At 50.9% G+C, this 15,695-nt stretch overlaps 1 protein-coding gene across 2 annotated transcripts in view; it reads left to right on the top strand.

Annotated features, from left to right (window-relative positions):
- The first annotated feature begins 4,170 nt into the window (after window positions 1–4,170).
- TRMT9B (tRNA methyltransferase 9B (putative)) overlaps window positions 4,171–15,695 on the top strand; it is a 226,311-nt gene continuing 214,786 nt past the window's right edge. Inside the window, exon 1 of one of the 2 annotated variants that reach the window (XM_078678156.1) lies at window positions 4,171–4,349. In XM_078678156.1, the coding sequence (XP_078534282.1) occupies window positions 4,288–4,349 (62 nt within the window). In that variant the 5' untranslated portion in view covers window positions 4,171–4,287. The remainder of the gene's footprint in view (window positions 4,350–15,695) is intronic. The other variant, XM_078678157.1, reaches the window with a different exon arrangement.

Below are 15,695 nucleotides of genomic sequence, written 5' to 3'. Positions count from 1 at the left end.
ATCCTGTCGAGTTGTCTGTCTTTTTATGTCCCTGCCCGTTGCCTCCGCTCTCAAGGTCTGGCCCTTGCGGTGGTTCCCAGATTCAGGCTCAGCCGCATGGGAGGCCGCTCGTTTAGGGTAATGGCTGCGTCAGCATGGAACTCCCTCCCTGTTGAAATCCGCTTGCTGGAGGACCTTCTGACTTTTCGGAAGGCTATAAAAACCTTCTTGTTCTAGCTGCTTCTTAGTTTCTGTTCTTAGCCTCTCGTTGTGTTACGGGCTACCTTGTCTCTGCGCCAGGACGCTCCTTGGCTGGAGTAGCTGTGCGCACAATAAATAGACGTAACATAACATAACATAACATAACATGAGGGGTATATTTGGTGTCCCCGTATATAGTCCAGTTCAACCCAGCTCTAGGAGCCTATTGGTGCCCACTCTGGTGCAAAACTGGACAAAGGACATGGGAGTAACCTCCCTCCTGTCAGACCCTCCCCTGGGAGGGTCCCCTGAATCATCCCAACCCTGTCCTTAGGGTACTTAAGGGCTTACCTGTGGGTGGGTCCCTAGATTTGTCACGGGACAAGATTCAGATAACACACCACTTCTTCTACCGTCTGGGCACTCTGGACTTTGCTGGACTTCTTTTGGGCTTCGACTTCGTCTCCCTTCCAGTCTGCTGCATCGTCTGTGCCTGTGCACCATACAGGAACCTTCCAAGGACTGTGGGCCTCAAAGACACCTGAAGTGAAGACTTCCCTTGAAGTGAAGGAGTCACTTCCTTGCATTTGCAGGCACCACAACTAAGCTGACCAGTACGCTGATCCTGAGGTCCTCCAGACTATGAAAGGTTCTGCAACACAGGTAGTAATTCACCACAGCTCTCGAGGCCTGCCCTGTCCTCTCACCAAGTTTGAGTCCAGTATCCCTCCTGGGAGCCACAGGAATCGAACCCCTTGTGCACCACATCAACTTGCAGCTGCAAAGGCTTGTTGGCTTCCTTCCACCAAGATTTCTGAACTCCCAGTAGCCCCCACCTCAAGCCCCTCCAGTGATCAAAGTCTTTATCCACATCACATTGTTTGCACCATGGCCTGCATCTTTTGGAGACCTGCTCGAGGTCCTCTTGCGACTCAAGTGCCTCGGGCATATGGGTCCTGTTGAGGGTTATCTTTGCTTCTTTTGGGCTCCCCTGATGGCTCGGGCCTGCCCTGACTCCCCTGCTTGTGGTGAGTCCCCTGTACCTTGCTGGCCCCGACATTGCACCTCCTTCGACGTCTGCGATTGTTGCATTTGCCAAGGCTTGTTGGTGCTCCCGCCAAATACCGACCCCTCAGCACTCGTCATCCAATGTGGGACGGCTTGTGCATGGCTCCTGGTCTTCCTCAGCATTGCCTGGTCGTCACAGCTGCAAAGTCAAGGTCATTGTCAATTCTCATGCAACTCCCGACATTGGTAGGCATTCTTTTTCCAGATCTGGTTACTCCTGAGTGACATAGACTCTGTCCCCTCTGCTTGCATGTACCTGTCAACTAGAATCCTCCTTCGGATTCCACCGGACACTTTCTCCTCCTTCAGCAGTGGCACTTTTCTGCAATCCTCCATTGGATCGGGAGCGGTTTCCGACATCACTTCACACCAATGCACCCGGCTTTCCTTGTGTCCGTAACGTGGGTGCTAGGGTATCCACTGGTGGAGTGGCTCTCCGACCTTTTGTCTTCCACAGGGTTTCTTTATGGTCCACTGGGAAGGGCCCTTAATCTTTAAAATTCCCACCGGGACTTACACATTGAGTTATACAGAGCACGTGGTCGTGTTCCCACACTGCACAGGCGCTCAGTGGGGTTCCTAGTCACTCACTTTAGGTGGTTCCTTGGCTCCCCAGCACTTCTACGTCCTCTCGACATTGTCTTGACCTGAGTCGTGGTTCTTATACCACTTTCTTAGTATATGGTTTGCCCCCCACCCCGGGGGTCCTCTGTGTATTCTGTGCTATTTATTCTTTGCAAATTATTGTGGGCATTGTGCATATCTCCAGGTAGGAGATATGTGTGTGTTAGAGAGTATTATATATTAACTACATATTTTTATAAATACCTTGGGTGGTTCTTACTCACTTAATCTGTACATATAAGATTGCATTCTGATAAAATAAGCTGCTTTACATTCCTTCTGGACTAAGCCTGAAGGCTGCTCTCCACAGCTACCACTTTGAGAGCTTTCTAAGGTTGTCCAAGACCTCTTAAATCACCATTAGGGTTGTCTGGTGCAGGGTTCCCACTTACATTAGTGGACATCATATACCGGGTAAAGCTTCTCACACTCTGGTAAAGTGCCGGGTTAGGAAGGCCTCCCTCTAATGTTTTATAATATTTATATAGATCTCTTAGCCCAAAACTACTGGCCTTGAATGTAGAAGTGCTTGAGTCTGACCATCTTCCCCCCACATGAGGTCACAATGTCTGACCATCTTCCCCCCACATGAGGTCACAATGAAGGGGTCTGGAGACATCTCAGAAATGAAATGGGGCTGATAAGAGAATCATAAAGAGTAGGTCAGAGGCCCCTGGACATCAGGAGTTAAAGGCCTCAACCACCAACGTTGGGCCCAGTAGGTCCTGCTTGCACCATGGCCCTCTAAACGGGGTTCTGAAATGCATGATTTTAGTCCATGATTATACTGCACGGTAACACATGTTGTATGGTGACAAGTTATGCTGCGTGTGGCAGAAACAGTAGCCCGTGGCATGTACTGTAAATGAGCAATTCATGGTGAAGATAGAGACTGGTGTGTGAAAATCTATGCAATATCTCTCACATCATGTTACCACAACTGACTGGGTCATGCATTTTAAATGTGAACCATGGAGAGCTTCTGATTGAGCAGATTTAGGTATTGTGACAATTTTTATTTGGACAGATTATCCATTAGTTCGGGGATAGTTTGGTGCTACAGTTCCATACTATAGAATTGTGCACAAGCCATGCAAAAGTATGTTTCCATTCATATTTTTCGTGTTGTCATCATTCCCAAAAGTATACCTGTGCTACATTTATCATTGGCATAATCACCGCCTAAGTGTGAGGAACAAATTTCAGAATGAAAGATTTTGTGCATTTACGACAAGTAGTGTGACTTGCCCATCTCTGCGCTTCTCGTCGAAAAAAATGCTTTAACACAGCATCATCAGGGGTAGCTAGAGCAATATAAATGCAAACCTTTTCCCTCTTCTATCCCTCCTCTATCCTTCTTAATCCAGCTAAGTGATAACATATCCACCACTCAAATTACTTTCATTTTTCACTATACTAATTCACCACTACTCCTTTATTGGTTGCGGAGTAGTGTGCTTCTCGCCGAAAAAGCGCTTTGACGCCTCATCGGGGGTAGTAAGCGCTATATAAATGCAATTACAAATACAAATACAAACACTATGGTATATTCCACTCGTGGAGATTAACGGTAATTCTGCACTTTCATGTGATATGGTTATCCTTTCAAGAAAGATGAGCGGTCAATATCCGATTCAGACATACTGAAGAAAACAATGTGAAGACCACTTTCAGTTCAGACATACTTCGGTTGTCTCGCTTGTTTAATGTGATTATATTGCAATAACTGTGCAGGAGAAAAAAGAAATATTAAAGTTGTTTGTCAATGACAAATAGCTGGAAATCGCGAGCCACCATAAACTTATTTATTAACTTTATCGAGATAAAATGTAGAAGAAAGATACGGAAAAAATAAATACATAAGCATACATTTCCAGTAATGAAGTATAATAAAGCAGATATATTCCTCTATAATAAGTTTTATCTACGTAAATACAGAAAAGTAGAGATTATTAACTATTTAAAATATACCTGAGCAAAAATAAACATGCTCTGAAGAAAATATACCAACACCAAGCATGCAGCGCACACAATATTAATCATAGTCACTGTGTATGCAAATATGTGGCAACTGGGCATGGTTCTCTGGTGCAACCGTGCAAGTGCGGGGATCTATGTGGTAAATGAACACTGAGGCAGACATGCGCCGTGCCAGGGCCGGATGATGCCGTTTCTCCTCCCATTGCCCGACCTCCTCTGCTTGGCTCACGCACACATCATATCCCCTCCCTTGGCACACGCAGGGAGGGAGCCCACCTCCTCCGCCCGCCTCTCTCCCCACCGTGGAGGACCAGGCGTGAGCCAGCCGAGGATGGAGGAGGTAGGGGGAGGGCAGAGCTGGGCGGAGTGACAGGAGGACGCGCCTGGGAGCCGAGGACAGCGGGAGGCACGGCGAGTCCTCCGGGAGGATGCTCCATGCCGGCGCGGGCTGTAACCGCCGGGGCCCGGGCGGGCTCCCCCCGCCAGGGCAGCAGCAGGTACAGGGGTCACTGGTACAAGTGGGCGGGCACTATGGGTGGTGGGCAGAGACCGGCACCTGTTATCGTCCCCCTCAACTCCACACCGATGCCGCTAAAGCGCGCTTTGGGGGTTCTCTCTGTGCGAATGAATGTTAGAAGTCAAGCTAGCAGCTTGCTCGCTAAGGAAAACAAACAGGCAAATGTAATTCCCAGTGACCGGGGCAGAGAGGCAGGTAGAGGCAACACGGCAAAGCGCACCCAGGTTTCCATCGTGCTCCTCTCATCTGGGGGGTTCCTCCTCCAGCTCCCACCAACTTTTAAGGATGAGCATCGCCTTCCTCGAGGCTCTCCCTCTTCACTTAGTGCTCTGTCTAGTCCTCTGCCTGGTACCTAGTCTCTTCCCACCGGGCGCTGGGGTTTTCATTCAGTTATGTCCTCTATTTGGCACAGGCTGTTCTCTCCTTCTGGGAGGAGCGCAGAACGGGCGCATCAGTGATTCAAAGCGTGTCTGTCCTACGACCCTTGGGTGAACCTCGGTATGAGTTGCTGCTTCCCCGGCATATTTCGTACCGGTCGTATTTTTTCGACCATCCCACGCACTTGTTTGCCTCGCTGCAAAGAAGTGCTCGCACCTTTCTTTCAAATAAAACAGCCGAGAGTGAGTACCTGTGTGCTTACACTTTCGACCGGGATTTTAAAACCCGGAACATTTTCTATCTACCATGGGTGGCGAACGAGGGCATTTTTACAGCATTTATTGAAAAGCGCAGGTGTTTGTTTCTACAAGAAACACTGTACATAGCAAATCCACGTTAACTAAGAGTTTTTATCACTTTGAATGGATACATTTTGTGGAATGGATGAAGTTTTGGTGGAAGAAAGATTTAGACACATACTAACCAGAACACATAATAAATATATTATTACATTAAGCAATTACATGTCAAATGCGAGAAATGTACCCCAGGAAATTGCTCACAGAAACACCATCCGCATCACGACCAACACCAACGACACCCTCACCGCTGGAGAGCACCTTCACTTCCAGACACACACCAACCCCAAGACCACCCTCAGAGGCACCCTCATCTACAGACCCCCGGGACCACGCTCATACTTCAGCGAAGCCATCGCAGACTTCATCAGCCCGCTCGCCCTCGCCTCCTCCGACTACATCCTCCTAGGAGACCTCAACTTCCACCTGGAGAACGACAAGGACAGCAACACCACCTTCCTACTAGACAACCTCGCCAACCTCGGACTCAAGCAACTGGTCAACACCCCCACCCACTACGCCGGCCACACGCTCGACCCCGTTTTCTCCGCCAGCAACCTCGTCTCCTTCAGCCACACCACCGAGCTTCACTGGACCGACCACAGCTGCGTATACTTCAACTTCAGGAAGACAACGACCCACCACCGTCCGCAACAGACCCCCCGAAGATACTGGAGCAAGATCACCACCGACCAACTCACCACCTCCTTGAGCAAAAAACCCTCCCACCCACACTACGGACCCCAACGAAGCAGCCCGCAACCTCACACAGTGGATCACAGACTGCGCCGATGCCCTTGCCCCACTGAAGAACCCTCCAAGCAATCCCTACAGCAAGAAAGTAGCATGGTTCACCAACGATCTCAAAGACTCCAAGAAATCCTGCCGTGCCCTGGAGAAGGCCTGGCGCCACAACCAGTCAACGGAAAACATGCCAGCCCTCAAGAACGCCATCCGCACACACCACCAGCTGATCCGCACCGCCAAAAGATCGTCCTTCAGAGAACGACTGGACAACAACACCCACAACAGCAAGGACCTCTTCAACATCGTGAAAGAGCTCTCCAACCCCGAAGCCAGCAACAACGACATCACGCCATCGCAAGACCTCTGCAACTCTCTCGCCACTTTTTTCCATCGCAAGATCGCCGACATACACAACAGCTTCGGCGCTCAGATCGCAAACCCTACCACTGAACCTACGCTGCCCACCACCACCCTAAGCGCCTGGACGCCGGTCAGCACGGAAGACACCACCCACACAATGAACACCATCCACTCGGGCTCCCCAGCGGATCCCTGCCCACACCACATCTTCAACAAAGCCGACTCCATCATCGCACCCTAACTCCGGGACATCATCAACAACTCCTTCGTATCCGCCACCTTCCCGGAGAGCTGGAAGCATGCAGAGATCAGCGCCCTCCTGAAGAAACCCACCGCAGACCCCACAGACCTCAAGAACTTCCGCCCCATCTCGCGCCTCCCCTTCCCCGCAAAAGTCATCGAGAAAACCGTCAACAATCAGCTGACAGCCTTCCTCGAGACGAACGTCTCCCTCGACCCATCGCAGTCCGGATTCCAAGCGAACCACAGCACCGAGACCGCCCTCATCGCAGCCACCGGTGACATCAGGACCCTGCTTGACAACGGAGAAACCGCCGCCCTCATCCTCCTCGACCTTTCAGCTGCATTCGACATGGTCTGCCACCGCACCCTGACAACACGCCTCCACCACGCCGGGATCCAAGGAAAGGCCCTGGAATGGATCACCTCCTTCCTCTCCGACAGAACCCAAAGAGTCCGTCTCCCGCCCTTCCTCGCAGAAGCCACCAAGATCATCTGCGGCGTGCTCATGTCTACATGAGCCCCCTCGCAGCCATCGCACGCAGGCACAACCTCAACATCATCTCTGACGCCGACGATACCCAGCTGATCCTTTCCCTCACCAACAACCCCGCCACCGCCAAAGCCAGCTTCCAGGACGGAATGAAAGACGTCGCGGACTGGATGAGGCTCAGCCGTCTGAAACTGAACTCAGACAAGACGGAAGTCCTCATCCTCGGCCCATCCATCTCCGCCTGGGACGACTCCTGGTGGCCCCCTGCACTGGGCACCCCCCCAAGTCCACGGACCACGCACGCAACCTGGGCTTCATCCTTGACTCCTCCCTCACGATGACCAGGTAAGTCAACGCCGTTACTTCCTCCTGCTTCAACACCCTCCGCATGCTCCGTAAGATCTTCTGCTGGATCCCCACTGAAACCAGGAAGACGGTCATCCAGGCCCTCGTCACCAGCCGTCTGGACTACGGGAACGCCCTCTACGCTGGGACCACTGCCAAACTACAGAAAAGACTCCAGCGCATCCAGAACGCATCAGCACGACTCGTCCTGGACATCCCCAGACACAGCCACATCTCCTCCCACCTGAGGGACCTGCACTGGCTCCCCGTCAGCAAAAGGATCACCTTCAGACTCCTCACCCACGCACACAAGGCTCTCCACGACTTGGGCCCCGAATACCGCAACAACCTCCTCACGTTCTACACACCGACCCACCAGCTCCGCTCCGCCAGCCTCGCCCTCGCCACTGTCCCACGGATCCGCAGAACCACCACCGGAGGAAGATCCTTCACCTACCTAGCAGCCAAGACATGGAACACCCTCCCCGCCCACCTTCGACTTACCCAGGACCATCTCTCCTTCAGGAAGCACCTCAAGACCTGGCTTTTCGAGTAGTAGCGGCCCTTTCCCCCCTTCCCCCAGCGCCTTGAGACCCTCGCGGGTGAGTAGCGCGCTCTATACATGTTTTTGATTTATTGATTGATTGGTTGGCTGAGGACGTACTGCAGATAAGGGAGTCTTCTGCCAGGTAGGGATAGTTTGGAAGGAGTTCACTTTGAAGACTGTCTTGTACGTGTCTATGCCTAAATGTTATAGTATGTATTAACTAGGAACCTAAAAGAAACTGAGTGCTCACGCGGGGGAAATGAATGAAAAACACCCATGGGTAGCTGTTGTCTGTTAGGCTGGTGTTAGGGTGGTGTGGTTGGACAATAGCTGTAATGACAGCAGAGACCAAGCGAGTTCATCAGCATGGTCAGAGAGCAGAGCAGTGACATGAATATCAACAACAGCATCCACATCAACTTCCTCAACCTCAAGGACCGCAGCAGCAGCAAGCGGAGTCACAACACTTGCCACAACAGCTGCCACCACAGACATTCTCACAATATTAATAGTGACTGTAATAATAGTTGCAAGCACCTTCCACCATAGCTGTAATCACAGCAGGGTCCACAGTACTAACAACAGCTACCACGATGGCAGGCACAACAGTTTTTTTTTAAGGTTGAGTTTATTGAGGACAGTGAACAGCATTCAGTATTGGCATAAGAAGTAACAACAAAATATAACAAAAATGAATAAATATGAAATACGTCATAAAGCGTTTGCTTTGTTCTGTTTAGCGAGTGTGTGGCCAGCGGGGGCAAGCAGCCTGAGGACTCCACGCCCCACAAGCGACCGGCGGACCTCGCTTCCCTCCCCCTTGACGGATGTATGACGTTACAACGCATGCTTTTACATCGCATGCCTTTACAACGCGGTTTTTACATCGCATACCATTACAATGCATAGCGCTTTTGGGTGTTGGATAGTGAATAGTTTAATTTACTATTCCAACTCCAGTCCCCATGGACACTAGGGAAGGTTATTGGATAGTAAATTAACCTATTCCCTATCCTAGAGCGCCCCCCAGCGCAATGCGTTGTAAATAGTTTGCGTTGTAATGACCGCGTTGTAATGGTAGTGCGTTGTAAAAGTTTCGTTGTAAGTGATGTTTACCCCCCTTGACACCTGGGGGCTTTAACTGCAGCTCGCGTCTCCCGCTAGACGCTTCGTTCTGTTTGGCGAGTGTGTGGGCCAGCTGGTGGCAAGCAGCCTGAGGACTCCACGCCCCACAAGAGACCGGCAGACCTCGAGCCCCTCCCCCTTGACACCTGGGGGCTTTAACTGCAGCTCGTGTCTCCCACTCCGCGGGAGACGCTTCGTTCTGTTTGGCGAGTGTGTGGGCCAGCGGGGGCAAGCAGCCTGAGGACTCCACGCCCCACAAGCGACCGGTGGACCTCGAGACCCTCCCCATTGACACCTGGGGACTTTAACTGCAGCTCGCGTCTCCCGCTCCGCTTCGTTCTGTTTGGCGAGTGTGTGGGCCAGCTGGTGGCAAGCAGCCTGAGGACTCCACGCCCCACAAGAGACCGGCAGACCTCGAGCCCCTCCCCCTTGACACCTGGGGGCTTTAACTGCAGCTCGTGTCTCCCGCGCCGCGGGAGACGCTTCGTTCTGTTTGGCGAGTGTGTGGGCCAGCGGGGGCAAGCAGCCTGAGGACTCCCCGCCCCACAAGTGACCAGCGGACCTCGAGCCCCTCCCCCTTGACACCTGGGTACTTTAACTGAAGCTCACGTCTCCCGCTCCGCGGGAGACACTTCATTCTGTTTGGCGAGTGTGTGGGCCAGCGGGGGCAGGCAGCCTGAGGACTCCACGCCCCACAAGCGACCGGCGGACCTCGAGCCCCTCCCTCTTGACACCTGGGGGCTTTTACTGCAGCTCGCGCCTCCCGCTCCACGGGAGACGCCTCGTTCTGCTTGGCGAGTGTGTGGGCCAGCGGGGGCAAGCAGCCTGAGGACTCCACGCCCCACAAGCGACCGGCGGACCTCGAGGCCCTCCCCCTTGACACCTGGGGGCTTTAACTGCAGCTCGCATCTCCCGCTCACGGGAGACGCTTCATTCTGTTTGGCGAGTGTGTGGGCCAGCGGGGGCAAGCAGCCTGAGGACTCCACGCCCCACAAGCGACCGGCGGACCTCGGGCTCCTCCCCCTTGACACCTGGGGGCTTTAACTGCAGCTCGCGCCTCCCGCTCCAAGGGAGACGCTTCGTTCTGTTTGGCGAGTGTGTGGGCCAGCGGGGGCAAGCAGCCTGAGGACTCCACGCCCCACAAGCGACCGGCGGACCTCAAGCCCCTCCATCTTGACATCTGGGGGCATTTATTCAGCAAACCTTTCCTGCCCCGTGGCACGCGCACGGGCGTGCGCCGGGTTAAGCCTGGGCAAAGGGCGGGCCGTCTGTGGCCGTCAGGGGCAGAAGGAGGCTGGGCTGGGCCACCCCCCCAAGCTCCCCTGGAAGCGACTACTTGAGGCTTGAAACTTTTATTGATGTGGTAATGACTATAATTTCTTAATCAGTCAAAGCTTGGCCTGATAGTGTCTTGTCTTTATTAGACGGTTTTGCTGTTAGGCCCTACTTTCTATTATCTTTTACTGCTTGTTCTTACATTTTTAAATTTAATTCGCTTCTTAAAATTGTGAATATTTGAAAATATAATTGCTTAAGTACTTAGCTGAGCAGCATGGGCAAACCTAACCCCACAACTTCTCGCCCCATGACTAGGCAAACAGGGGCTACGACCCAACCACTGCCGAGCCTAACAACTATCGATAAAATGCTCTAAAAAACTATAGGGGTGGTGGCAACGGCTATAGAGAATACGGAAAGGCGACTCTCAATTACTCCTGCTATGTCCCCCCCTGTCTACGGGGATCTCTCCGTAGCCACAGTCAACCCCCCTGAATTTACGTCTTTTTTTATGCCCTCTTTTGCTGAGCTACCATGCGCTCAGATTGTGCCAGACGTGAATCTCTCTATAGAGGTTGAACCATCCCCTCCTACCCCGGCAGGCATAAAGGCCCACAAACCTTGTGGTAGAAGTAAGTAATCGAAACCCGCTAAAAAACCTGCTAAGAGAATAGTATCTACACCCGGTCCTCTACAGTCCGACTCTGGCCCCCCTTTCCCCATCATAGGACCTCCTGTCTGGGCTACTCATCTATTAATCGATCTCCAGGCCACATGGAACAGCTTATCAACTCTCATTTTAAAACCTTGTCTTGCAGAATTGATAAACTAGTTTAATTGATAAATAACAAAGGCTTAGGTGGAGTACAGACAGCCACCTTAATGGGGAATTCTGCCACTAAAGTGGCTTTAGGTACAACTAAAGTCGGCCAATAAAGGCATAAATCCAGGCGATAGCACTTGCCTTGAGAACCTTACACACGACCAGGCCCCTCTATACACGCAGAAACCTATCTCTGCCTCGACTGGTTCTGGTCTAGCTATTCGACCCAATGTGCTTTCAGCCGCATCAGGTCTGATACCTTGTGCTCCACCCCCTACCCCAAAAGCCCCTGGAAAACAGCGCCCAGAACCGGGTAGGTCTCATTTTATCCCTGCTTTGAATCCCTTCGAAAATGGACCCCAAGAATCTCCTCCTTGCCCCCAGCTACCACCTGAAGCATCTCCGTATGTGGTGGTGCTCACAGGAGTACCTTTACTGGTTAGCGAACGAGGTGAAACATATCCCAAATTAAAGAATAAAATCATCTTCTGGCTAAACAGATATAGACCCTTAATAGGATCGGGACAGGGGGAGATATTATTTGCTCGAAGAGTCAGTTGGTTAGGGACCAGACCCAAAGACATCTCTGGCGACTGTGTAATTGTGAATTTTAGGGATCCTGGAGTGGTTAAACATATACTAGGAAATGAAGGGCCTTTTAACACGGGTTCAATTAATACTTGCCACCTGGGGTATTTTTACCCACGAGCTTTAGCACCGGGTAGGCCTATACCAACCTATTCCCATCAAGGCGGACGGGAATTAGATTATAATATACCTGTGACCAACAGATATAGTGCCTTGAGCAATATGGATTGACTACCACCTCTCCCGGGCCCAGACGGAATGGTTTCGAATCTACCCTGGTGCCCTGTTGAGGAGGGTCTGAGTGATGAGGTGGGGCTCCCGAGTTGGTCACAAGGTATAAGGTAGATAGTTTGACAACACTACCATCATCCCTAAACATCGGTCCCATAGGAGGCGAAGGGGAGTTGGATATACATACACATATAGTATCTCCACCCTGTAATGGGTCCCAACCCACCGAAGATTCCCCAGCCCGAGTGGTGAGTCGTAGACCACTAATCGGGTCTTGGAATGTAGCAGGGCTATGGTCTAAGCTGCATAACCCGGAGTAGGGAGAGTTGAGGATAATTATGATTTGTGTCTGTTCCAATAGACTTGGCTGCTGTCTGCTCCAGTTAGGGTAGGTTTGGCGACATTCCATGTACCGGCTGTGCAGGGACCCAGGGGAAGACCCTCGGGGGGGGGATTGTGTATCTGGGCTGCTGCGCACTTGGGGTGCTCAGTCAAGGTAATAGACTCCCATTGCCCGGACATTCTTTGCAATGTACTTATTTTTTTGGATGGTCTGACGCTGGCAGTGATTAACATATACTTACGCCCCTCATCACACCAGCTGGGCTTATCTACTTTAGAGGCCCTAGAGGGCCATTTTCTCTCATTTCCCTCGTCGTACCATAAAATTATTGTCGCGGATTTTAATTGCCATTTTGAACCGCTTCTCGGGATCCCCTCTGTAACTTCGGATGAGGATGATAATTGGCTTATTCCGGAATGCACTATCGCCTTTGGCTCACACGATCAACAAGCTGGTTGTAACACACTCCCTTAGGGCCTGCAATGGCAGACTCCTTCCAGACGTCCCGGGTACAAGTACTTTTAACAGACCAGGGAAAAGCACGACCATTGATTATATCTTGGTTAATGTAGAATTCTGGACCCGACTGAGAGCTTTTTCTGTTATCCCAAGGGTTGATAGTGACCACAACCTATTGACATTAGAATTATATAACACATTGGGTCATCGAAACGAATTGGGAGCAGCAGAGACTATTACTAACTCGAATCTTGTTATAGCGGCAGGTGGCAGATGTATTAGGTGGGCAAAGGTCGCGTTAGCTCCCGATAAGCTAGCTGAGATATACCATCGTGTTGCATGCTCCTTAGCAGAGGCTAGCGACCTCTTGAGCCCCAATTGCGATCTGCCCCATCGTCAGGTTCTCCAGTGCATTCATAACAAGCTTCTCTGTACTTTGGCTGATTATTTTTATACCACTGTTATCAAGAGGCCAAGGGTAGAAAAGCAAGTCCATTGGTTCAATAAAAACTGTAGGGTGGCTAAAAACAACCTAATAAAGGAGGTAAAATCAGGGTCCCAGTCAAGTATCAGAAACGCTAGGCAAACATATAAAAGACTGACCATGGAGGCCAGGTCGGAGTGGGAGGCAGCAAGGTGGGAAAGCATTAAAGTAGCCCTGGACGCTCGAGACTACAGGTCCTTTTGGAATCTAGTTCGATCAGAGTCGGCAGAGGGGTCGTCTGCTATTGCTCCTAATCTTAGTGAAGAGGTTTGGCTACCCCACTTTAAGCCCCTCTACTCACTCAGTGACCCTGTATCTCCAGTAGATCTAGCTGTTCAAAATAGCACATCTGAACTAGTCCACCTGGAGGGCTCGGGTCTTGATTGCCCACCCTGCACCCTGCTTGAAATCCAGGCGGCCCTCAGAAGTCTGACTCCGGGGAAAGCACCGGGCCTAGACAGGATCCCATGTGATCTTTACCTGAGTGAACAGAAGGTTGGGCCCCGTACATCTGGGTATATTTCAATGCCATCCTGCAGGGCCTGGAGATTCCTCCTACATGGCTGGGCGCTGAAATTATACCCATTCATAAAAAGGCTTCCCCTCTTGACCCGGCCAACTACCGCCCCATTAGCTTGATCGACGTCCTCCAGAAATTATTTGCCCGCCTCCTATTAACAAGGTTGCAGAGTTGGATGGATGATCATCACATCCTAACCTCCCTCCAAGCGGGCTTTCGTGCAAAGGTCTCCACTATCGACCAACTGTTTAGATTAAAGTTGGTCTACTGGAAGACGGTTTCCCTGGGGGCGGGTAGTTTATACCTGATTTTTGTGGACCATCGTTCTGCATTTGACCTGGTCCAGAGGAATAAGCTTTGGGTAATACTACTAGAGATGGGTGCCCCGGCCTATTTGTGCCATCTATTCAAACGTATGCACCAAGGTACACATGCAAGGGTGAGGTACGGGAGGAATGGGGAGTTGTTGGCTCCGTTACCGGTGGAAAAGGGAGTGAGGCAGGGGTGCGTGTTGGCCCCCTCGCTCTTCTCCCTCTTCCTCAATGGGTTGATTGAACACTTACTGGGAGTGAGAGACCTAGACTCTCCAAGCTTAGCAGGTCGTAAGATACCTGCCCTAATGTTCACTGATGATACCCTTCTACTATCAAAATCATCGATGGGTATAGAGCGAACATTAGAAGCATTTTGCTCCTTCTGTAGATTGAGGAATTTGGAGATTAACCTCTCCGAAACCAAGTTCATGGTTTATAATACCAAACTTTCCAATTGTGCCCACCCCCACTTGGATGGAACGATGTTGGATCGAGTGTCTACCTTCGATTACCTGGGCGTCACACTAAAAGATAGAATGGATTGGGGGTCTCACATGATTAAGGCTAACCTGAAGCTGGCCCAATCATCTGGCGGTATCCTAAAGGTCTTTAACGAGACCTCTCTTAAACTGTTGGGTCCGCCCATGGAAATCTATAAAGCCCAGGCGAGAGGGGGTGCGCTATATGGTGCAGACTTATGGGGACATGCCAGCGTCGCCCCTCTATCCCTCACTGAGAATAGCTTTATCAGACGTCTTCTGAGACTTCCCCCGAGTACCCCCCTGACCTCCTTACGGTTGGATTTAGGTTTGGTACCTATACAGGAGATTGCCTCAAATCGTCCCCTGCTGTACTGGAGACGACTATGGTCCACCCCAGAGCTCTTAAGCTATAGGGAGGACCTAAGGGATCTCCTATCCAGAGAGGGTGTGGGGAAAATCCCCTGGTTAAACCACATTAAGCACCTCTGTCAGGTTCTTGGCATGAGGGACCTGTGGTCTTCCCCTGAGGAGACCTGCGTCTTGATTACCAAGAAATCGTTGAGCTTGGAACTCAAGCGTTACCTAATGGAACTCATATTAACAAACTCCTCTATGGGTAGGTTGACCAACACCTTTCTTGATATCAAGGCCCACCCCTATTTCGAGAAATTCTTGGATGATATCCAGCCTCCTCTGGCTAAGAAATTATACATTCAGTTTAGACATGGTTCATTGCCTCTCAGGGCTGTAACACACAAGTGGTCAAATGTCCCACGCACAGCGAGTTCTTGCCCAGGGTGTGAGGGTAGCAGAGAGACAGATCTGCACGTTCTGCTCATCTGCCCCTCCTATTCTAAGGCAAGAGCCAAATGGATCATCCAACTTTGCAAGTCCAGGGGTCTTAGGGACTACAGGGAGGTATACAGAATTCTTAAATATGACAACACCCCCTTGACAGTGTTTGCAACTGCCAGATTCCTCCTGTCCATGTGGTACTTAAGGTGCGCAAAACTAAAAAATGAAAGCCCTCAAACTACCGCTCTTGTAGTAGCACAAATATTGTAATACATGAGGTTCCTACAAATAAAATGCCGAGGGACTGTTCATTGTGAGTGCCATCTTAAATCATGTAGATCTTTCTTATATTTGTAGTTTCACAATTCTCTTAACCATTTTATGAATATATTATGTTCTAGGATTGCAATGTATT

Source organism: Lissotriton helveticus, chromosome 2_2 (genome assembly GCF_964261635.1).
Source record: "Lissotriton helveticus chromosome 2_2, aLisHel1.1, whole genome shotgun sequence".
NCBI classification, from domain to species: domain Eukaryota; kingdom Metazoa; phylum Chordata; class Amphibia; order Caudata; family Salamandridae; genus Lissotriton; species Lissotriton helveticus.
The sequence above is the reverse complement of the archived record's forward strand: the minus strand, read 5'-3'. Positions and strand labels throughout refer to the sequence as shown.